The sequence below is a fragment of the Simochromis diagramma genome, unplaced genomic scaffold (assembly GCF_900408965.1).
Source record: "Simochromis diagramma unplaced genomic scaffold, fSimDia1.1 OVJJ01000753.1, whole genome shotgun sequence".
NCBI lineage: Eukaryota > Metazoa > Chordata > Actinopteri > Cichliformes > Cichlidae > Simochromis > Simochromis diagramma.
The window spans coordinates 6,890,402-6,915,185 of NW_024387523.1; the positions used below are offsets into that span (position 1 = coordinate 6,890,402).

Consider the following 24,784-nt stretch of genomic DNA (forward strand, 5'->3'; position numbering starts at 1 on the left):
AGGACCCTAAAACTTGAAAAAAAAAAAGTGATTTCTGATGTTTGTCCTTTTTAATTTATTTTTATGTACTATATCTTTGCTTACGTTAGTAAATAGCCTCTGGTCAACAGGAGTTATGAAAGAGTTTGTATATAAAACACAAAAAGTAGCTGCTTTCCCGAGTATATTTATGACTTTGTGTTGTTTTACCTACTCTGTGTCTGCATTGCCGTCAGCATATATCTTTATTTATATTATCATTGTAGAACTGTTAAATTTGTTGCAATTTCTGCTATCCTCTTGGCCTGATCGCTCCCGAAAAATACATTTTTATAAGTCAGTGAGAGTTTTTGCCCTGATCAATAAAAGATATATAAAACTCCCTTTGCCAAAAGCTGGTTGCAGCTTCTATCTTATGACATGATTGTTTTTTTCTGGCTCAAACTGACATCATCCACGAGAGATGTGTTCGACAGAGTCTAGGCCAACGACTCCTTTACAACATTTTAAATCCCGGAAATCAGTTTTAAACCGACAAATACTGTTTTTCCCCCACTACGTTCTTGAGTTATTAAGGAATGGGTTCCTGGATTTACAGCGCTTTCCCCTGTGTTCCGCATCAGCTGAGGGCATCCGGTGCAGGATGGGAAACGTAGGGGGAGGGATGCCTGCGTGAGGAATAAAGCCACAGGCATCTTTTAGTAGTAGCTATTCGGCGTGGATGTACTCGTAAATTAAGAACAAATTCAGATTTTTTTTTTCCAGAAAGCGTTTTGTTTTTATGCCTAAAAGCAGCACAAGGTGCTTCTTATCAGTCGGTAATTAACGCGCGTAAAAATGTCCAAATTAAACATCTAATAGAAAAAAATAATATTAATATCCAAAACGCTTCTATATTCGAGACATATTTTCGGCATATTTCGCGTTCTTAATATGTGTTACATGGCCAACGGCCTGGACACACCACAATCTATTTCCAGATGATGAAAACAGGGGGAAGCTATGCTCTTAAAATGGCAGAGATGGATTTAAAAACAGCCACATCAGCGATGGAAGCCTTGGTTCGCGCCACCGTAAGTGTATATCTGTGACATTGTGCTGTTAGTTGATATACGCTGAATATAACGTGGAGTGTGAATTTGTATTTATTTATTTCTTTTAAATAAAGAGTAGCTATCATGTTTTATCATGTTTTAAAGGGAAAAAGCGAATTATCGGCGTGGATGGCACCTGCCGGAGTGTCTCTATCACATGGGCCCAATCCGTGTGCTATCTGTTTCTGAACCTCAATTAAAGTCCACTGAAATAAAATAAAACTAAAACATATTTTTCTTATCATCTTTAGCCAATTAAATATTGATCTTCTTCGATTTTTGCTTTACCGACATTAATGAGCTATAGTCGGTAGCCTACATATCGGACTTGAGCTTAACCTCCATTCAAATGTGGCAATTCTAATGTCATTAAAAAAATAATAGCATGGGTGCAGACCCAAATGACACGTTTCTTTTTTCGGCACTCCGGATGCTCGTTTCCATGGAGACGAGATGCAGGACTCGGGGCTGCTGCTGAGACAAATAAAAAAAAAAAACGTGTATCGATGCATCTGGGAGCATCAAGCATTGCAGGGTTAAAACCTAGAGGTAATTTTTAGACACGGCTCCAACAGAGCGTGGTGGAGTGGTCTTAGAGGTGCACACAGAGCACGTTCAGCAGTCAAAGGCAGTCACGTGCGTTATCTTTTCCGTCGCCATAGCCCGTTTCCTCCCGAGCCCATCGTACCTGCGCTAGGAGGTCGTTGTAATCGCTCAAACCCCTCCCCTCTTTGCACTACACAGACACTGCTCTCATCCTGGAAATGCTGTCATGGCGCCTAGATTCCAGGTGAAGGTAAGGATGCGCTGCTTGTTTTTCCCCGCCGGCCTCAGCAGCAGCAGCAGTGCGGACTGTGCATGTGAGATGGAGGTAGAGAGCCACAGTTTGTAGCTGTGCGCTCAGCCTGCAGGAATCGGAGATGCTTGAAAATGCGATAGGCTAAGCTGCTAGAGGATGAGAAAAAGATAGGCCAGAGTTGACATTGGAGAAAATGACTGAGGTGGACTGAGGGAGGAAGGAGGTTATTAGCATTAATCCAGTTTCATACTTCAGTGCAGGTCGTCGCTATCCGCCAGTTCTCTCCGTGTAATTCTAATTTGACTAAGGCGGTGCTATCTGCAAATTGGGTAGATGGTGCGCTATCAGCCAGTATCTGCACAGATTTTTTCATCCGGCTTTATTGTATGAATGTAGACCTTTCCTTTTTATATTCCCTTCATAATATTCCAATTGTTCTGCATCCCTATGCATGATCTTTGTGTTTTAAGTAGCCCTGATGGTGGCATCATATCACATCACAGTGACACAATCCCCAAATCCCCTATGCAGCACTGTCAGTCTGTTTGCTTTGTCCTGGTTTTGAAGTTAACTCATAATGTCTGTGATGCCCTGCAACCAGTTTGGTAGTAGGTTCTGTGTCAAGGGCATCCACAAAGCAAAGGGGGGGAAAAGGAGGTCCTCATGACTGGGAAAAGGACAACAAATAAAATATATTATTATTCTTAACATCACTGGACATAAAATCTGTGTATTTTTCACACAGACCAGGATGTAATGAGAGTGGAATTAATCTTTTATCAGATCAGAGTGACTGCAGTGGTAAAGTCACAGGTTTATGCAATAGTCAGTGTCCTTTTCTGTCAGATCAATGTCCTTGAGCAGAGCACGCGTTAAGTGCTCCAGAGGTGCGAGTTTTGATTCGCCATCCAGGTCTGTTTGCTGTAGTTTCACAAAGCGAAGGTGCTGCATTGGCAGTAATGTATAGAAAAAGACAAATGCATTATCAAACCTGATTTTGCGTGCTAATATATTACACATTACTACACATTTTTACGAAATTTCTTAGAAACAAGTGTGTTATAGAATTTCTGAGTCATAAAGAAATGTGGCTACTGGCTCATGGTCACATGCATGGCTGTGATTTAAGAGATGGGTGGTTGAATAATTAATGCCTCATCTTAATCCATATTTAACAAGATTGGCACCCTGTGTCGCCTGTGTGGCACATCTTTTTCACATTGCCAAGTTTTTCTCAGGGTATCTGCTGTGAAGCTGTTTCCCCTCAGTTATACATCTGCAAGTCGGACTGGTCTAAAACTTGAATGCTGTTCTGATACTGAGTAAAAATGTATCTATAGAAGTAAGAATCAAAACTCTTAAGTATAAAACGACATTTGGCTGAGTCATAGTCTTAATTTTGCGTCTTTATGCTATAATTGGATAGTTTTAGATTTTAATCAATTCCATTGGCATTCATGTTTGAGAGCTTTTTATGCTGCCGGCAAATTTTAGTTCCATTTATTCAAGTTAAAGTTTTTTTTGTGCACAGTCAGGTGTCTGTGTGCTGCATTCCTAAACACAAGCATCTTCAGGATGTCTGGATACTCAGCCTATTTTTCTCTACAGCACCATGTGCAGATAGTCATCCTTTGCTTGTTTGCTTCCAACAGTCTAACATGAAGAGCCTGGAGCATGAGTTGCATTGCCCCGTGTGTAAGGAAATAGTTAAACAGCCTGTGGTCCTGCCATGCCTGCACAGCGTCTGTCTCTTGTGTGCCTCCGAGGTCTTGGTAGCAAATGGATACCCGCCTCCAGAGCTTCCACCAGAACCCAACTCACCAGCCTCCACACCCAACACCCGTTCACCTCGTCAGGCACGCAGGCCCACACCTAAAAATGAACAACGGCCCATCGACCGCGTGCTGCGTTCAGGTTTGTAGTACCTCTCTCCATTTATAACCTAAACTAAAAGAAATGGCAACCATGATTTTCCTTAATTTTCTTTGTTTATAACTGGTTTTACTTTTTTGTTTAAGGTCCACACCCCCCTTCACCATCCATGCCACGGTCTCCTGGTTATGGCACGTACCCAGGTAGACGCCGTAAGGAAGGTCCACCCTTGGTGATGATGTTCCCCTGTATCCCCTGCGGCAGAGATGTTGAGCTGGGAGAGAAAGGCCTTACTGACTGTCTGCGCAACCTCACCTTGGAGCGTATAGTGGAGAGGTAAGTATAGACTCAATCTGCAAACAGAAGATTGGGAGCTGTGGCTCAGGTGGTCGAGCAGGCCATCTCAAGGTCAATGGATCGATCCCCAGCTCCTTCAGATGAATGAATATTAGAAAAATGATCGTGTATGTGACTGAGCGAATGAGACTTGTAGTAAAAAGTGCTTTCTGTGTTTAACTTGAGCAGAAAGATGCTATTTGAGTAGAGATTCATGACAAAAACAGTTAGATAACCCTACAGATTGCTGATGTCCTTCAGTGCTCATGATGTTTATGGACAAATGTAAATAAGGAGAGGACTTAGACCTGAAAAGCAGAAGGTATGGGAACAGGTCCAAAACTTATTGTCAGTATTCAGCAGCTGAACCAGCACTGAGCGTGCACTGCAACATGCTGTAGCTACCCTGGCTGACCGCATGTTTCCACAGCTTTCCATTCATCACCTGCTCATTACCATTTGTCTCAAGCACACCCATGGGCTCGAATCACTCTTTGTTATAAACATTTGTGTTCCTTTAATGAGAATTTATTTCATGTCCAAATATTCAACCCACTTCATTAAAAAAAAAAAAAAAAAGTGGAACAAGCTCAATAACGTGAGGCTAAATCATTCTGTCTTCTCTTTCTCGCTTACCTTTCTCAGGTACAGACACACGGTGAGTCTGGGCAGTGTGGCTGTGATGTGCCAATTCTGTAAGCCGCCTCAAACTCTGGAAGCCACCAAGGGCTGTGCTGACTGCAGGTCTAATTTCTGCAATGAGTGTTTCAAACTCTATCACCCATGGGGAACGCCACGGGCGCAGCATGAGCACATCCAGCCTACACTCAACTTCAGACCAAAGGTACTGAAACACTGACACATGCATACTGTTCATCCACATCTGCTTGTGCTAAAATAAAGCATAAGTGACAGCAGACATGAAGTCTTTTCTTACACTTTTCAACAAGACATGCTTTGCTGAGGGTTTATAAGTATTAATTGTATATGTTGTTAAATAAGTGGTAAACCGAGTGTAGTTATATTGCACTGCATTATATAGAAAGTGTGATTGCCATGCGAGGCACAGTTCAAGTTGCATAAAGGATAGTAATTCTACATTACTGTAAGACTGCATGGATGGAACAGTTATGGTTTCTTTCCAGGTGCAAAATATGGATTTCTGACCCACTTAGATTGTAACAACACAAAGAAGAAAACACAGAGACCCCTTTACATTTACTTTACTTTTGTTTTTCAGAGCCCTCCACTTGCTCTTGGCTGCTTAGCAAAAGGCAAAGCAATAAATTACCCAGGCATACTCACACTTGTGTGCTACATTCCTGTTTTCTTCCACTCAGTAAAAATGTGCCTCAGATTAAATTGTTCTCATCTGTTTTGCCTGTCTCGCTCAGGTGCTGACTTGTCCAGAACACGACCAGGAGAAGCTGCAGTTCTATTGTCGGTCATGTCAGCGGCTGCTCTGCCCCCTCTGCAAACTGCGCCGCATTCACACCGGACATAAAATCCTCCCAGTTGCCCAGGCGTACCAAGCACTGAAGGTTTGACTCACAATCTGACATCTATCTCCGTCCTGCACAGTGAAAGGTTTACTAGAGGCAGGAATACACACAAAGAATGTAGTAGTGAAGCCAGCATATATGTGAATAGTGTGAAACCCTCCATTTCACACATTTCACAGTTTAAAATAATATATTATAGTAGTCAAAGACTGCTTCACTGCTTCCTCTGACAAACAAACTGAAATCAGCTGATTGTTGCACAAGTGCAAATGCAACCGATAAACAGGATCGATCGGCAGGCAGACTAACAATTCCAAGGAATTGGACTAGAGAACCGGTTCTTGATTCCCGTCCCTATCTATCCTTCCATCTTCTTTCACTTGTCTGGAACACCTCACCCAGGTGCCATCTGACAAGGTCAGATAAACAACCTCAACTAGCTCCTTTTTATTTGGAGAAATAGTGACTCTGCTCCAAGTCTTTCACGCAAGACTGCAGAGATGAGATTCTGAGCTATCAAGGAGGAATTGTTGCACCACTTAGACTTAGTCTAGATCTCTAAAATAGTTTTGCACTTCACTAACATTTGAAATGCAACCACCAAATGCAATGAAGGTAAAGATAAAATGATGCAGTGCTGTTTAAAAAGCTACAGTAATGCAGCTTTAACTGTTAGACAAGCATAGTGTGCAAGATAATGCAGATGTGTGGCTGTGTGAAACTGATAATCCGTGTGCATTTGTTGTTTCTGTGTCGCTTATTCGGTGTTAATTTGACAGGAGAAGATTACAAAGGAGATGAACTACATTCTGTCCAACCAGGACACAGTTTTGGCTCAGATTACCCAGCTGGAGAGTTCCATCACACAGACTGAGGTGATTAATACTTCTGGCCCACAAAATCTCCCTGAACATGGGATTAAAATCAGTCAGCAGCTACTGCAAGTATTTGTTCAGCTTGGCTGTTTAGGATTGGATACTATGTACAACTGCTGCATGTTTCATGCATGATCCAACCTGTTTGACTCTTTTACAGTAAACCTGTTACCTACTATAGCTGGCATCCCTAATCATATAATTACAAACCTATATAACTCCAAAAATGTGTCTTTTCTCAAAGTGTTTTATAATGTTATTTGGACCCTTTTTAAGAATGTACCAGCAGAAGCCTGGTGTTAGTTCTCCAAACTTGTCTTTGTGCTTTTTCCTCACCAGGTAAACAGTGTGTCGGCCAGAGAGCAGCTGGCTCAGAGCATCAGGGATTTGACGGCCGCTCTCGCCGAGCGTCACGCTTCGCTCACCCAGGCTCTGGAGGGGGCACGGCAGAAACGAGGCGAGGCACTGGCTGCTCAAGTGGCGGAGAGACGTGGCTTGTTGGAGCACGCTGGGCTCATGGCGTTCACGCAGGAACTGTTGAAAGAAACAGATCAGCCCTGTTTTGTGCAGGCTTCTCGCCAGACTCATAACAGGTTTCCATTTTGTTTACGTTAAGTAATCACTCTCTGATTTGATAGAATAGATCTTAGGTTAGCGCTTTCTTTCTTTTTTTGAGGGGAAATCTTCAGAGGCTTCTCTTTGTGCATTCTTCTCTGTGTTGTTTGGCTTCAGGGTAGAAGAAGCAACCTTAGAATGTATAGGAATCACAACTTCCAATATAGGATTCATGTTTTATAATTGACTTGGTTTTCAGCTGATCATCTTGCCAAATAAAGAAACAGCATAAGCAGTGATGTCAGTAAATCCAAAGAATAGCACAAAATGTGTGTATTGTCAAAGTTTCCAGTACCATATTTTTATTCTTGGAGTTGCTTTGCATGAGTCTTATTTATATAATAATAAGCCCCTTTGTTATTTTCTTTCTGTAACAAGCTGTTTTAGCTCCCTTGCACCTTTGGGCCTACATTCTTATGACTGGCTGCCTAATTTATTACATTTACTGGGATTATTTGTGCATACCCTTAACTCATTATTTGAAAGTTCAGTTTATTGTTGCATCTGTTATTGTAAAAGTAAATATCCATCAGAGAGGAGGCAGGGAACACCCTGGCTAGGTTCAAATGTAAATATGTGAAAGGAAATAAGGAAAGCCCCACATACAGCACAGTATCTGGAAATAAAAACTGAAGGGATGTCACTAATGTGCTGTTTATGTTTTTTATTATAATAGAAATATAGATTAAAAGCAGTCTTATCTTTTATTTATTAATTTATTTTCTTTTTCATACGTCCTTTAAAACTGAGTCTTCCTCACTGTCCCTCCTGAAAGCCTTTGATTCCTCTGATGCCGCTCTCTCTGTTTTCACTGCACTAGGCTGAGTAAAGCAATTGAGAATCTGCAACATTTCACACTAGCGGCCGATCCATCATTCAGACACTTCCAGCTGGACGTCTCCAAAGAACTTAAACTCCTGACAGAGTTGAACTTCATCCAGGGTGAGAAGGGTTCTAGTTGAAGGTTAAAAAAAAAAAAAAAGATATGAATGAAATAGCGTAAGAGCAAGTTTTCTATTAACTTTCTAATTAAACATTCACTGTCTAAATAATTTCATACCAACTACATGCGAGCGGGTTATAGAATTATTATTACATATATAACATAACTTAAAAATTTGATCTAATCATTATGTTATTGCCATAGTGCCCTTGGCTCCAGTGATCGATACCCAGCGTAGTCTGGCCTACGACCAGCTGTTCTTGTGCTGGCGACTGCCCCCGGAGTCTGCACCATCCTGGCACTTTTCTGTAGAGTATCGCCGTCGTGGTGTAGTACCAGGAGGAGCGTCCAGAGGTGGGATCAGAGGAGGACTGGCCGCTGCACGCTGGGGCTGGCAGCGATTGGACGAAGTGAGTGGAAGCAGCGCTGTGATTGACAGGTTGGAAATGGACAGCGTGTACGTGCTGCGGGTGAGAGGCTGCAACAAGGCGGGCTACGGAGAGTACAGTGAGGAGGTGTACCTGCACACCCCGCCTGCACCAGGTGAGGGTACACACCGAGCTTCTTAGTTGTCCTTATTAACAACTGAACAGGACAACTTTGTCACAGTGTAAACACACCCAAACAACATGGCTGTTTGAGGAAACAAAAAAACAAACCAGAAACATGTCAAACTAGTTTGACGTGAGGTTGTTTACATGCATGTCACAGATTGTCCTGGGAAAGCAACCACACCTTGAAACTGGACTACAACCAGTTTTATACCATATATATTTTTGGGAGTCAATGTTTTATTTATGAGATCTTATCTGACGACTCAACATTTACCCCAATTAATAATCATGACTATGACACCAAGCAATTGCATCCCAGTTTAAAGTGCAGTGACTTTCAGGCATTGCTTCAAAAAGGTTCAGATGGTTTCCTGCATAAAGTCTTTTAAATTTTCTGCACAAGCGGCCTCTGTAAGCACTGTGACTTTGTCAGAATTATCACCTTATGATTGTATCTCTCTTTCACCAAGCTAACTGATAATAAACATGCTGTGTATAAACACTGTTGTGTAAAAGTATTCGCCCCATCTGTCTTAGTTTTCTTCATATGTCACACTTACATGTTTGAGATCATCAAACTAATTTTAGTATTAGACGAAGATGATGCAAATACAAAAAGCATGTTTTTGTATGATGATTTCAATTCTTAGCGAGGGGGGGGAGCTATCCAAGCCTACACGGCCATGTGTGAACAAATAATTGCCCCCTAAACCTAGTCATTGGTTGTGATGGCAGCAAGAACTGCAATCCAGCTTTTGCAATACCTGCCAGTGAGTGATTCTCCCAGTCAGTCCAGCTCTGGAGGACTTTTGTTTTAATTCTGCCAAACTGGAGGGTTTTGCGTGTCACACTACCACAACCATATTTGACTGTTGCACAGAGTGCTTTTATGTTAGTTTTATCTTGGATTTTATGAGCAGCAAACCTTCAAAACCTTCCAAAAGGTTCAACTTTAGTCTCAGTCATCAGTCCACTGACTATTTTCTCAAAAGTCTTTGGGATTATCAGTATGTTTTTTGGCTTTTTTTTTTGGCTGGCCACCCCTGGTTAAAGAGTGGAGGAGGACTTTGTGGTTTGTTGATGGCCCAAAGTCTTAGAAATGGCCTTGGTAACCCTTTCAAGACTGAGAGATGTCTCTCATTTTGTTTCTCATCTTTTTCTTTAGATTGTGGCATAATGTGTTGCTTTTTCAGATCTTTTAGCTTACTTCACTATCAGACAGCTTCTTTTAAAGTGATTCTTGATTCAATCGGGCCTGGGTGTGACATGTTAAATTAAATTCATCTGTCCAAAAAAAAATGTTGTTAATCACAGTTAATTAAGGATTTGACAAGGGAGATAATTACTTTTTCCATACAGGTCCAGGTAACTTTTTCCACTTTAATTAATGAAATCACTATTTAAAAACAGCATTTTGTATTTACTCTGGTAATATTTTTCTAATATTAGAATTCAATTGATGATCTGAAACATTAAATTTGGGATAAATATGCATGAAACTAAGAAATCAGGAAGGTGGAAAATACTTCAACAGTACAATCACAGCACTGTACGGAAACTGTAAATTTGTTAGACAAGAGTCACATTTTAAGTCACTTGAAAAGCCATAATGTGATAAAAATTTGCTTGTTATGTACATCCCACGAGTAGTTTAATTTACCTGACCTGCGATCAGATTCCCTTGAACACCTTTAGGTTAGACTCTTATGCAGAGCTGGTTTAAAGGAGCAGTCCAACCTGATTTTAGTCCCAGCTCCCAACATGGAAGAATCGTCAGGAGACTCTTAGCACACCTTAATGAACTGCATGCGTTTTAGTGTCATTCACATCTTGCAGGGTTAACAATGTGCACTGTACAAACCATAATCCTCAAAAGTATGAAAATATTAATACCTGAAACAAAAGCAACTGCAGAAAATAAATAAACAAGAAAAACGGTGTAAACACGCACCCCACTTTCCTTGGTGAAAGCTTTATTACTTGGACTTTATTTTCTGATTTATTTTGTGTTTCTCTCGCCATGCAGGCACGTTGCTTGTAACAGAAACAGAAACTGGCACCAACATTAACTTAGCTCACAGTAACTGTTCATGCTGGAGGTAAAACTGTAAGAAAACATACCCAGAGTAAACACCCAGTAAACAGTTCTTGGCTCACAACGTCTTTTGTTGCAGGCATTTTGTGCCTAAGGTGTTTGTTTTTTTTAAACTAGCGTAGCTAAATACAACAGGCATCTCTGTTACTCTTCCAAATACATTTGCTGTACCTCAAGACCCCAAGGTCTTTAGACAGTATCAAATATGTTATAATTACTATAAAAGGAGATATGAATTCGGATGGTTTATCCCTCTGTTGAGTGTAAAACGCATCATACACACTTGACACGTTCACCACATCGCACCCATTTTTTGTTTTTTCATTTAAAATGAAAGCATTGGAATGCTTACTGTGGTGAAATGCTTAAAAATCCATTCTCTTTTCTTTTCTGTCATTCCAATTTTTCCTTTCTCACTTATTTCCACTTCTCTCTCTCTCTTCACTTTTGAACCATCTTCACTTTCTTACTCTTTATTTCCTCATCTTTCTCTCATGTATTATTTCCATTTCACAGCTTTCTACTTGTCATCCTCAACTGTGCTACTTCCACGCTGCCAAACTACGTGCCTCCTACAGAACGTAAGAAGTGCACTCATACGTATCCTCTCACCAAATCTCTGTACCCCATACCACTAAATTATTTGGTCTTTTCCCTGTTTCTCTTTACGGTCATCCCACACATCCTCTGTTCTTCCACCCCTGCTTAGACACCCACTCATCCCTCCGCCTCCCACTTTAGCTCCTGTAACGAGATCTGTCTGAGTGCTGATGAGGTTTGCGGTTTGTTAAGACCTGAGGCTTAACAACATGGATCTGATTCAGATCTAGGGCTTTTTAACCATCGATTTGAGTGATTGTTGAATTCCTCGTGTCCTTGTTGGCTGTTGTTTCCTTCCTGCTATTGCATATCTTCCCACTGTACTTCCTGTGGAAATACTGCACTTAACGCTGCCAAAGCTTCTGTATTTTACTTCCTGAGTCATCAGTGCATTGTGTGGACCAGTGTCCTTTTCTCTTCCAGTGCTGGTGGAAGGAGGTGCATGCCTACTCTGTGGTCCTCTCCCTCTTGGCTCTCCTCTCAGCTGCTTCTTATTCTCCTCACTGTTTTTCTCTTTGCCGTTTTCTGATTGTAAATCTGTCTGTCACCTCCTGTCACTTCTAAAACCCCCATGTGTCATCTCTGTATGCACCTGTCCCTTTGTTTTCTCAATTTTCCCTCTTTCTTGCCTCCATTCTCTTCTTCTCTCCCCTCCCTCTGCTGTGTCCTCTGTCACACTCTCTCCTCTCAGTGCTTAACTTCTACCTGGACTCTCGCTGGGGTCTTCACGCCGACCGCCTGGTGGTCAGCAAAGAGCAGCGTTGTGCCCGCAGCGTTCCTGGTCTCTCTCTGCTGCAGGCTGCCGACCACGCCCTAACTTCCTGTCACCTGACTTCTGACCTACTTGTAGGGGATGTAGCCATTACACAAGGACGGCACTACTGGGCATGCTCAGTGGAGCCTGGGTCTTACCTTGTGAAGGCAAGTGAATTCATGTGCACACATTTCAACAATCATTGGTTATTATTAATCTTTGCCTTTTTTTTCCGCAAAGTGTCTCTGTCCTGTCTTCCTCCCCTCAGCCCCCCACCGCCCCCCCACTGTTGACAAAGTGCTTGCTCATAGGGTTTAATCTGATTGTTGGCGTTTTCTGTTTTCTCCATATTATTGCAGGATCTATACTTATAATATAAAGTGCCTTAAGTCCTTGTGATTTGGCACCATTTAAATAAAACTGAATTGAACTGAGCATTTCATGAAAACGTACTGCCAGGTCAATATTCCCATTACTGTGTGTAGAGTATAGTATAGACTTTTTTTTTTTTTTAAAAAAAAACCTAAATATTCCAGATTAAAAATGCTTTAATCTTCTTAAAAAAAGTAGCAAATTTGAGCACTGCTTAAGGCCACAGGTCATCAGATTAAGAAAGACTAATAAAAACAAATGTGGTCGGTGAAACTCAAGGAAAATAAAACTTTTGTGTTTTTATGTTTATGTTTTTGTGTCATGACTGCAAACTACCTTTTAACAGTTTCTATTTTAGTTTGAAGAAGAGCACTAGAACAGACAAATGGCCTCTTTGTCCAAACAATCTCAAAGTACAAACTGGCCTGTGTGATACCCAGAGGTCCGAGATGTACGGCTTTAAGGGTATTAAAAAAAAAAATCCTAAAATCTAAATTTAAAATGTCCTCAGAGTTGGTGTGAGGAAGGTTCAATGGGAACGATATGTTAATGAAGTTAAAGTGTGATTCCATCATATTTGGTACAATGTAAGATCAGCCTTCTGTCATTTCATTCAACCAAAATGAAATGATTGAATGAAATGACAAAGTGTGTGTAAATGTGTGTGAATTTAAACACACTGTCTGCCGCCTTCCTTTTTAAAATGAGCCCTAATCCACTTATAATAGTGACATGAACCCAGAGAACACATGAACCCACCACACGGACTACAAGCAGTTTGTTCTCATTTCCGTGCCTCACCCTTGCTCCCTTTTCCAATTTATTTACCTCTCATTAGTAGATGGGGATCTGCCTTGTCTAGGAGCCGCAGCCAATCCCCTCTGAGGCTTTCCCCAAAGTGCAGCCTCAATTCATGCTTACGCCATCTGCTGTTATCTATTAGAAATGCTGTCGAATCTAAATGAGGAAATGGTTCCAGCTTGTGAAATAACCCAAACTATACTGAAACTAATATACCTAATAACTGTAATTCTCTTTTTCTCCATGGCTCTATTTAAAGGTAATATAAACTCCAGAGTTTTAACTACATCATTTATTTTCTCAATGCAGATTCCAGCTGCCATAGATTGAGAGGCAGACAACCCTTCACACCTATGGACAAATTAGAATTGCCAATTAACTTAACTTACTTGGGACGACGTCTGAGTACCAGAAAGGCCCCAGCCAATATCAAAAAGGCTGACATATCAAATATGTCACCCTTATTGGGGTACCCCAATAAGGGTGACATACAACAGCTTCCCATGTATTCTTAATGATGGGTTTTGATACCTCATATATATTAATAAAGATATTGTCTGATGAGCATTAGAATAGTTTCCAGGTTTTTAATCAAGGGTAGCTGCTCAGTTCAGAAAAGAGCTTCAATGGGTGCTCCTACTGTTTTAAGAAAAAGGCTAATCCATTCTTTAAAATACATCCACTTAATTAAAATAAGAACAAAATTGGATAACTTAAATGAGGTTTGCTATAAAAATAAGTTCTTTATCAATTACACAATGGTTGTTTCTCTTTTCTTTTTGGAACAGGTGGGAGTGGGCCTGGAGTCCAAACTGCAGGAGTGGTTTCACCTTCCACAAGACATGGCCAGTCCCCGGTGAGCAAAGACAATATGACAGCTCCAGATCCAGCCTAATAGATTTTAACTCCAGCAGTGATGATCATGCAAATTACAATTTACTACAATATTAATGCTTATTTATGTGTGTTTAGGATCCACTCTTCAAATAGGATTACAGATTAGGTTTAATTTAGTATAAACAAAATCTTAGGTGTGCAAAAAGTAGGAGGCTCTAAATACTTGACTCCACCTGCCAACATTTGTCACACATGCTGTGACTGCGACGCCACAAAAACTAGTTTAAAGAAAGAAAGACGGTGGTCAGAAAAGAACTTAAGAGCTCGCTCTGTCTCTCTGCAGCTACGACCCAGACAGCGGCCATGACAGCGGCGCAGAGGATGCCCTGGATTCTGCGCCGCCCTTCTGCTTTCTGACTATGGGGATGGGTAAAATCTACCTGCCGCAGCACAGCTACCACCATCAACAGCGGGACACCAACAGCAACGGCCATTCATCGCCCGCTGGCCTCACTTACCCGCTGCCGCCCCGGCTCGGTGTGTGCCTTGACTTTGAGAAAGGGCGCGTCACGTTCTACGATGCCCATTCCTTGCGGCCTCTTTGGGAAGGCCACGTGGATTGCACCGGCCCCGTGTGCCCCGCTTTCTGTTTCATTGGTGGAGGGGCCCTACAGCTTCAAGAGCTGGTAGCCAATCGCAACGCAGATCAGACTCCGGTCAGACGGGTGACCATCCAGCCGCGAGTTTCCAATTTAAATAATGGCTGATCTGAAGTTGGTAATCGGGAATGTATTTGGTTAATTTGTGAAGTATTTACAAAGCTAGAGCGAAAAGTTAGACATCTCAGCGACTTTGGTTTGTATTTAATTTTCTTCTACAAGAAAATGTTTCTATAGCAACAAATATGCAATGTAATTATGTTTCTTACATTTTTGTTACATGCAGTTTTGCAAGAGTTACTGCTTAAGTAGTGTCTGGACTATCCAGCACCTGATATGTAATTATATCTTTGATGCTTGCACTTGTAGCCAGGCTATACTGCATACATTTATAATGCTAATGTATACATAGCTTCACACAGTGTCGTCTTTCATGTAGAAGCTTTTATTCTGTCATTTCGTGTCCTTAATGGTTCTCTTTTGTTTCAGAGATATGAACATTATGTGAATACAAAAGAGCTTTTATTGCATCTATAACTAAATCTGTGTTTAACCACAGCTAATGCTAGTCATTCAGCCATTATGATCCCAACCAAAGTGATTGTTTTTCTGGGATGTAAATGTGGTAAATTAGAGGTAGAGAGGAACAATGAGGCAATACTGTAATTAGAGGCTCCAATTATACCTCTGCTGCACAGCTAATCACTAGTTTCCACACTTCTGTTTGTGCATCGCTGTTTTGGATTTCAAATAGTCTGATGTCTGTCTGTGTGTGTGCGTGAGTGTATGTGTGTGCATTTGGGTGTTTAATTCCCTGTTTTTACGGGGGCGTGTGGCTTGACTGATAACGGCACCGACTGGCAGATAGTGAAAACTTGTTTTCTCGCACACAATACTTTGGATTTTTTTCCCCCAACCTTGCTTGATTGTAAGTTAATGAGCAGCGCTTCTCATGAAAAGAAACAGAAGATTAACGTGTAAACTTCGTCTGCTGACAGAATGTTTGCAAAAGAAAAATGGATTAAGGAAGTAAACACTGAATAAATTCAAATTGTTTAAATTATTACAGACTCACCTTCTGTTTCATTGTGTTGCCGTGGTTGTTAGAATTCAATCAGCGTTTCAGACTGTTCTTAATCGGCGTCTTTACTGTGCTCCGGCAGTGAAACGTTGGCGCCGTTTCAGCGCTAGGGGGCAGCAGTACTCCGTCTCTGAGCAAAGCACTAGAGACACACGCAGTTACTGTAATGGTCTGAATACATTTATTTGGAAAGGAGAATCACTGAGGATGTTCCCCATATATTATTTGGTATGTGATACTGGTAAACAAATGACTGAAATGTGCTGCTAACCTTATTCTTAAATACAAAGATAAATATTTGCTTTGTCTTTCCTTTTTTTGCCATATAAAGAAAATATTATGATGATGAAGGTGATGAAGAAGAATTAAGGAATTGTCAAACTTAGTTAAAAAAAAAATAGAGAGCCACAGGTTTGATCACTTGAATTAAATAAATAACAAATTAACAAACCAAGTTTGCTCTGCTTTCTTTGTGAGCGATCTTTAAAGTTGACCTATTATACTTTTCCTTTTTTTTCCATCATACATGTCCTGTTACAGTTGTGGATGCTTCTATTAAACAAATCAAATTATGAGGCCAGCTTATGTATACAAGTAATTGCTATCAACCAAGTGCAATTCAATGCAGTTTTATTTATATAGCGCCAAATCACAACAACAGTTGCCTCAAGGTGCTTTATATTGTAGAAACCTAGGGAAGAACCAGGCTTTGGGAGGGACGGCCATCTGTATGACCAGTTGGGGTGAGGGGCACAGAACTCTTTCAGAGTTTTTTTCTACTCTTGGATCTACATGAAGTGTTTCTAAAATGACCACTTGTGTGATGGTGAGTTTGAAGGTTGTCTGTCTCAAGTTGCCCTGCAACACACTGGCGACTTCTCCAAGGTGTACAACCTCTCACTCTCACCCTACTACACCTGAGCTAGGCAACAGCCTCCCACGAACCTGAATTGAATAAGTGAAAGAAGATGGATGGATCTGTATGATGTCAAAAAATGGGGATAATCTCTTTAAAATGGTCATCTTGGACGCATTTCTCTGTCTGGACACGGCACCCCACCCACATGGTGTTCAAGCTCTCCATTTTTGAAGGGCAGCCAATCAGAGGAAAGTTGGCATAAAGACAGAGTAGCAGTTTGTTTCAGACCGAGTCTCGGTTTAAGACGGATCGTTTAGAAGTGTAAGTCATGCGAAGCTACTTTAGTAAAGGCAAGGATTTAAATATGAATTTTAAAATGAACATGTTTAAAATTCGCAGCTTACCACATTAGCATACTTGTGGCATATATCTACATGTGGTTGTTTAGCATAATACAAATTATTCATCTATTTGTTAAGGGGCCAAACTGATGCCAACTCACATTCAATGTACACAAGTGGCCTGAAAATCTTGAAACACAAATGCACATGGGAGGACACAACCAGAGAGCAGCCTTTGGACTTTAAACCATTACACCTCTAATGATTTGCTACACTTTGGCCACTGATAGCTGTGGCATTAAATCATTCACTTAACAGCACACAAACCTTTACACGTTGGCTGATCTAACTCATAAAGTCTAACCAGATCACTCATGCCAAGTTCCCGAACTCCACAGAAAAAGCATCATTGCCAAATGATCTCTTGGAATTATGTGCTGTAAAGGATGTGTAGGATGTACCAGTAAATCAAACTTTACTGTTTACACAAATGCAATAAAAAGTTAACTTATAACAGACATTCTGTACGTGCCCTTTAGACCCAGGCTGCTGCTAACATAATGACTAAGACAGGAGTTTACTCTGATAAAGCAAAAAAGACGTCACCTGTTGGTTGAAACAGACTGGTGACTTGGTAGATATTTCCAAATGTTTAGATGTTTGCCCTTTCCTCATAACAAATAACAGGCTTATGGTTTTTTTTCCATGTTTCGAAAATAACATCCCTGCTCATGAGATTCTTTTGGTCAATGAAACAATCGGGGTGAGAGCAATGAATAGAGATGACCATCTGCTTTTGATAGATGTATTAACACCTCACATGTGCAGGCACTTAGCATTCCTTATGTAAATGTAATGTAAATCACTGCCGTTTACCTTTTATGAGCTTCAATATGAAAATCCACATATGTGTTTAATTGGACCCACATTCAAGGGGAAGCTGTATGGGGATTTGGGATTGCCTCGACCACAAAGGGAAAATAAAAAATGAAGGAGAAAAAGAGAGATTGAGAGAAAAATAATAAAGCGTATAGCCTTGACACAAGCCAAGGTTCTTTCTTTTTTTTTTAACGTCCTTATGCACACAGATAAAAATACAACCTCCAAAGGGAGATTTAGCTCTGATCCCCCATGATATAGAAGAAGTGGAATGTACTGTAAAGTATGAATATGGCCTGCGCAACCTTCCACCTACCCCCCTGCTTGCTTGCTGCACCTCTCTTCTTTTAGTCCAAATCTGTAACAGATTGGGTTTAGTCTGACTGGAGGTATGCAGCCACAACACCACATGTAGGGGTCTGCATAATCCCTCCTTTGAGTATTAAGCACACAGCATGGGCATTCTTTTAAAGACCTGGCAGGAATTACTAATACATAATCTCCATGATCATCATTTAGTATAGTTCAAGGGGAGAGGATGGGGGTGGGGAGGAGGCAATCATTTGAATTTATGAGGGATCTCGGGGGTATATACAATCTGTGACAGACAGTGTGTGGTGCCATCTGGAGAACACATAGGACTCGGTCTGCTGGAATCCCCAAACCCAGCCAACATGGAGCTGAACGTCATGTTCAAGAGGCCTGAGATGTTTGTTTAATGCACAGAGTGGTTTCTATAGCCTGAAGGGGAATACATTGTTTAAGAGGAACCAACTTAATGCTATTCTGCTGAGTCAAAACTATTACCATGGTTCTTTGTGATGGAGGCCGGCACTAAGAATTAAACAGACAGGGGGGTGAATAATTTTTAAAAAGACATCATTATAATGCGCATGTGATTCAAACTTGATTTTGCCAGCTCCCACTAAAACACAGCAGCAAAACTTTTATGTAATTGAAGAAGTACATTTATTCTTAAACGTCACCGGACAAACTTTTTATATATATGGAATCACAACAGGCGATGAGTCCTCCTCCATGTGACACAGGTTATTTGCCGAAAGGATTGAATCACACTCAGATCATTCGCTTCTTTTACTGAGTTTGTGCCGCCTTTAAATTTAATAACGCTGCCTGGATATTTTTCTTCCAGACGCAGTGATTGCTGAAACATTTATGTTCCTTTTACCCGTCCATCCATCTCCACGTGAGACGAAATGGAATTCATAATATACAACTTCCTGCTTTTATCGCATTGATGATCTAAATCGAGGTAGGAGGGGGAGAAAAAATCAATCAGCTAAATGTTGGCTAAGAGGATTTGAGGGGCATAGCAGGGCCATCTCTCCTCACTATTCTAAATGAGGGGTGACAGTAATGCTTGACGGAGCCCATATGGCCACTGTAACCCACTGCACTGCAATTGTGAGGGAAGACACAGGGCTAAGTCAATTTAATGTTTACACTCCGGTGGCATATCCCACTCTATTGGATTTGTTTACTAAGCTTTGTATTCTCAATTGAATGATACAATTAGCATTATGCAATGAGTGTGTAGTGGAAGGCGTGACACATACTGCATACACCGCACAGCATGTTTTTGGCATGATACTGTACATTACAGGCCTAGATGTTAAGAGTTACCACTCCCATGTACGTCTGTTAAATATAAAGCTGAAGCTTTTTCTTGGCTAGAAGTAGTGACTCCTTAGAGAAGGAGCCTCAAACATATGGAGCCAGAGCCAGCCTGCCAAAGGATCCAATTGGACCCAGCGCATGGGTTTGCAATGTGTAAAAGTGCAGCAAAGTCATTAATAATTACAGCACTTCAAAGGAAGAGAATGCTATTGCTGAAAATTAGGTGATTGCAGCATTACTGCAGAGTTTGGGAATGTCTGGGTAATTTTACAAGTTTTGAAAGATGTTGACAAAAGTTATTTGACTCATAAAGATGTAAAATTTGGTTGTTGTTTGGATCTAAGTGGCCTACTTCATGTGAAGATGAGCAAATGTGAAAAAACTGAGATGTACTGTTGAATTAAGCTTAGAGTATTTTGTTTTCAATGAGACACTTCAGGCTGTTCGTCGTCTGTTTTGTAAAAAGCTGGTTCATTAAATGTGAGCTTTTTAATGTTTCATTCCACTGGGGAAATTTTCAAGGTTTTTCGTCTTATTATCATCATTATTATTTTTATACATATTATTATGCATGGGTTTTACAGGCCAGTGAACTGGGACTGCATGTGGCCCATGAACTAAAATGGGTTTGACACATATGACACCCCTGGAAACCTCTGGTATACACAGTGGCTGTTTCCTCCTGTTAGACACAAAATTTGATCTTTTAGTTTAATTTTTGACAAGAAAGTAAGCAACTGTATTTTGCATAATGCTGAACTATCACTCTAACCTCTTAAACCAACAATGTGAATGCCTCACGTTGCAGATTGATTTTACGCTAACCTGAAAAGAATGGTTCACTGGTTAGAACCATTAAAATCCTGTCTTTTCAATCAAGTGAGTGAAGTGAACCAAACTTTATTGCATAGCTTTTGGCCCTAAGGTGTAACTTTTAGGATGGCGTAGCTTCAGATTTAGTATGTCTGTAGTCTCTGCCTGTAACTTAACAACTTGGATATTACTGTTTCCATAAAACCGAGGCGTGGGAATAGCATTTTAAAGAAACTAATGGTACAGAATCTTTGTAACAAATGGTGTGAGCAGGTGTGGGGCCAGTGCATGTGTGGTAAGAAATCAAGATTTTGGATTGAGCTTTACAGTATGCACTGTGACATATCCACTCAGTAAATCAGTCAGTCAGTCAGGATGCAGCACACTGAGATTGGCTTTCCACCGTGGTCAAACATGCTGAGTCGGACCTCAATGTCCCCTGCACAGTAAAAATTCCAGGTTTCTGAAAAGGAAAAAGGCAATTCAAATCAGCGTGTCAACAGGGGATCTGTAAACCACACGTTTCCTGGACGGCTCTGTCGAGACCAGCTGTGCACACATCATAGCCTGTCTGATCTGTGTGTGCACTGTTAAAGAAAGATGGACATGAAGGGGGAAAAAAAACACAAAAAGAAGGAGACGTGGGAAGTAATACCAACAGACACACTCAAAACATGTAATAGAGAAGGGGGAGTAGGTATTTAATCTGTGAAAACAAATAGGACCAGCTTTCTGAAGTCTAATGACTCCTTAGGGCTATCTGTTACCACCCTGCAACAGCCCACCCTGGCCTTCGTGTCTGTGCCTCATCACCTTCCAGATGCTCACCCAGTGAAGGGGTGAAAGGTTGGCAGGTGCCTTAAGGAGCAGGGAGGAGCCTCGGGGTCAGATTTCTGTGAGGTTGAGCAGTCGTGATCTTTGGGTTGAGAGGGGTGGCGGGGCAATATGGCTTGTGTCAAGATGGGCATGACTGCAGAGCAGCAGTCTGACCCAATCAACTTCATTTATGGGTAATGACAGACAGACAGCCTGTCTGATGTGGTGGCCTCATTGAGCTGCCGCTTCCCACCCCAAATCCATAGTCCTCCAATCCTTGACCTGTAGCATTTCAACATAAGGTCAATGGCACTCACCAGCGGCATCAACAATGGCGTATCTTTGTGTGGTTTCAATTGCAAAACTGACCTGTAAATGTGAAATAAATTATTTACTTCACCTTTCAAGCGTTAGGCGCTGATTACATTTGGCGTACCGCGCAATAGCTTAACTCTGTAGCTGCTATAAATGCATAATTAGTTTGTAGAGTAAATCAATAACGTATGGATTTGTGCTTGGATGACCAAATCTATGCGATTTCCCCATTCATGCAAAGCAAGAAAAGAAACAAGAAAGGTCATTCTCTGCATAATGAGACACCAAAAGCGATATCTTGAATGCAGTCAGTGATGCTTGCATCCATCGACTGGGCGTAATTAGTTTTTTGTCTTTAACTTGATGTTCAGTTTGGCAGATCTGCCTATTTAATGCTTGTTTCAGTTTATCCCAGACCTCCTTAATACAGTATAGTGAAATAAAGTTTGCCATGTCTACACTAAAATCAATGCGCTTTATCTTCCTGATGGTCTATAGCTGCATTTAATTTAGCAATACAGAAGCATCTCCCAAAGAGCTGTTTGCATCGCCTCTTTCAAGGGAAAACAATGTAGTGAGCAGATCGGACTACTAGACAGAATTCCCCCTTCCTGCCATTACCATCAATTATGTAAACACAAGACGAGGTCAGTTTATTCCAGTCTAGACATGCAGCTCTCCATCATCCGCCCCTTGCTGCGTGCACAGCACTGACCCACATTAATACATTTATAATCAATACCTCCTCAGGTCCTGTGGGCATACTTGCCTATCAGATGTTGAAGGAAATTGTGCAGTCCAATTTAAAATGGCCGGGGGGTGGGTGGGGGAACTTTCATAGCCATGTGCCAATTAGTTCCACTGTCAATAACGGTAATCCTAAAGGACATTGTGTTTCAGGGTGAGAGGAGAGAATGGATGGAGGGAGGAGGGAGACATCATCAAGCTTATGCCCGTTGTTCATTGTTAATGGCTGTTACACTGACAAGAAGCATTTGATCAGACACTCACACAGACACACACATATTGACACACACACACATATTGTGGCCTATGAATGTGGCTGAAGGGGTTGTGTTATGGGGCAGAATTACACATGAAGATAACAAGTAATGACGTCTTATAAAGGTCAACAAACAAAGCACTAGTGGGACAAACGCAGGCTGTGTGATGAGATTCATTAGGACAGCGTTGATAGCGTGGAGAGAGAGGAGAAGAGGGAATGGGGGGGCGTGGGAGGTGGAGGGTGAAGGGTGGGGGCCACATTCCTCCACTGTTTCACTGCTGCCATCACAGCAGCAGCTGAAACAGGTGTGTCTCTTTACTCGGGCCACCGAGGGCAAGTGCTGGTCTCACATGGTTAAGGATGGTCACACTTGACCACACTCTGACCTTACACCCAACGGAGTAGCCCGAGACTTCATTAAGTGGGCCCTAAGTAGCGCAGGGATCCCACAACTATTATGTCTGCAATTTAATACAGGCTCTGGCTGTCCATAATGATCGTGGCTCAAGGGTATTTATGAGCTGTGTACTTATCAATGTCAAAACCTTCAGGAGTCCCACTTTAAGTCCAGGACACCCGATGAGAAGGGTAGCCGGGTCCTCCACCCTGATGCCCCTACTTTGATTCATGGCCACCTCAACTGTCTGAAGAGCCTCTTCTTAAACTTTAAAGTTAGCAGACAAACTCAGCTTCACTCGTTATGATCCATCTGGGCACAAAGGTGCCGTTTGAAGCCGAAAACAAAGGAGACAACAGAGAAGTAGCTTTGTTTAAGGACACATCAACACAGGCCTAACCTAATGGTCTTATTGGGATAACACACACCTTGTTGCACTGAGACTTGAAACCATTATAAACGATGTAAAAATTAACACTTGAAACTCGATCTAACACGTATCTGCCTAAAGATGTGACTGAAAACTGTTCAAAAACAAAGACATTAAAGCTTCAGGTTGTGGTGACAGGTAACAGTGACTGTTAGTGGCAGGAAGACCTAGCTAAAAATTGTTCTTCATCTGATTCTTCTTTCAGGTCATTTCATTTCATTTATTGTCAGCTTAAAATATAACAAGTCTCTTCTCTCGCTCCGTGCCTCTCAAAATCTAACAAAAGAGAGGATTATGGTGGTGCTCCTTACTGAACATCTAATATAGAGTTGGAGGCTCTGCTGTAAGCATTTTAGCATTTAGCCATTTAGCATTTCTTTTTGTTACTTTTTGTTTATGAGACTTCTGACATCTAAAGTTTAATACTCGAAGTGTTACCCTCGAGGACAACACTTTTTCTGACCTCTCTTTGGACGAGCGATGTTGCTCTCATTGTGTTTCAGGGTTATCAGCCACACCCCAGTGCCTGGATCACCCACGCCTAAAAGGTCATCAGACCATCATTGGGGCTGGACATCATGTCCCACTCATCCTCAGAGTGCCATCTATTGTTGAGCTTGTTGACAAGTATCCTGTTATGACCCCGGAGTACTTGATAACTTATGGGAGGCAATCTGTTTCTTGCTTTCTTCTTCTCATGTTTTTGTGGTAACATCGGAAACGATTTGATTCCATAGACCAACTGAGTTTTGTTTCCCTAGGCGTTGTGGGCTTTCTTTTCCTTTTATTTCTTTGGCCTTGGAAGGCTCTGAAACTTATCTGCTTCCTTTTGTTTTTTGCACTTGGTTTGTCTTTGTTAATTATCTCACTGTAAATAAAAGTCATACTTTAATACACTTAAGAGTGTTTCCGCTGCTTTTTCCCCTTGTTGCGCTTGGTCCCATATTTCCAGTAACTCCCAGTGTTCCCCTAGACATCACATCAAGGCTGTGGCATTGACATAAATTACATTTAAACACTTAAGTAAAAGAGTAGATTAACCTTCTCAAGGCAGGCGTTGCCGATTTGCAACAGTTAAAAACTAACAACCTGATTACCCCACATACATATTTTATGAGTTTTTTTTTTTACTCAGAAGTACCACTGCAGGACTTTGTTGTGCATTAGCAACAAAAAGTTTAATTTGAGCCTGAGAGGGTTAAAAAAAAAAAAGCCAACTCAGTTTTATTACTAAAAATGTAAATACACTTCACAATTTTCCATTTCTAGTCAATACACTGTAAAGTTTTTTAATGAATATTGCAATTAAATTAGTTCCTGAAGAGGTTTAAGGAGAAATGGGCCATGCTTTTTCCGATGATTCTTCATCTTTCATCAGTAAATCTGAGGTTGATGAGCTCTAAGCCTTTGCTAATTGGTTTAGCATTTTCCAGCCAGGCTGTACTAATTTTTAAGTTGTTTTCCAACCCACGTTTTCATGGAAAAAAACCCTGAGTTTGAGAGATTTCATCTTGTTTTGCCC

At 41.2% G+C, this 24,784-nt stretch overlaps 1 protein-coding gene across 3 annotated transcripts; it reads left to right on the plus strand.

Moving 5' to 3' along the window:
* The first annotated feature begins 326 nt into the window (after positions 1 to 326).
* On the plus strand, positions 327 to 15,750 carry trim46b (tripartite motif containing 46b). Of its 3 annotated transcripts, none has more exons than XM_040021454.1 (12): positions 327 to 1,052; positions 3,525 to 3,786; positions 3,891 to 4,080; positions 4,726 to 4,924; positions 5,475 to 5,621; positions 6,362 to 6,457; positions 6,797 to 7,050; positions 7,893 to 8,014; positions 8,220 to 8,558; positions 11,956 to 12,185; positions 13,980 to 14,047; positions 14,372 to 15,750. In XM_040021454.1, exons 1-12 carry the CDS (start codon positions 960 to 962, stop codon positions 14,793 to 14,795), a joined length of 2,424 nt encoding a protein of 807 aa, XP_039877388.1. In that variant the 5' UTR covers positions 327 to 959; the 3' UTR covers positions 14,796 to 15,750. The 3 variants fall into 3 exon arrangements, with proteins under 3 accessions (XP_039877388.1, XP_039877391.1, XP_039877389.1); XM_040021455.1 differs by lacking the exon at positions 327 to 1,052 and adding an exon at positions 1,301 to 1,869; XM_040021457.1 differs by lacking the exons at positions 13,980 to 14,047; positions 14,372 to 15,750 and adding an exon at positions 11,181 to 11,245 and having other exon boundaries at positions 11,956 to 12,181.
* Positions 15,751 to 24,784: the final 9,034 nt, after the last annotated feature.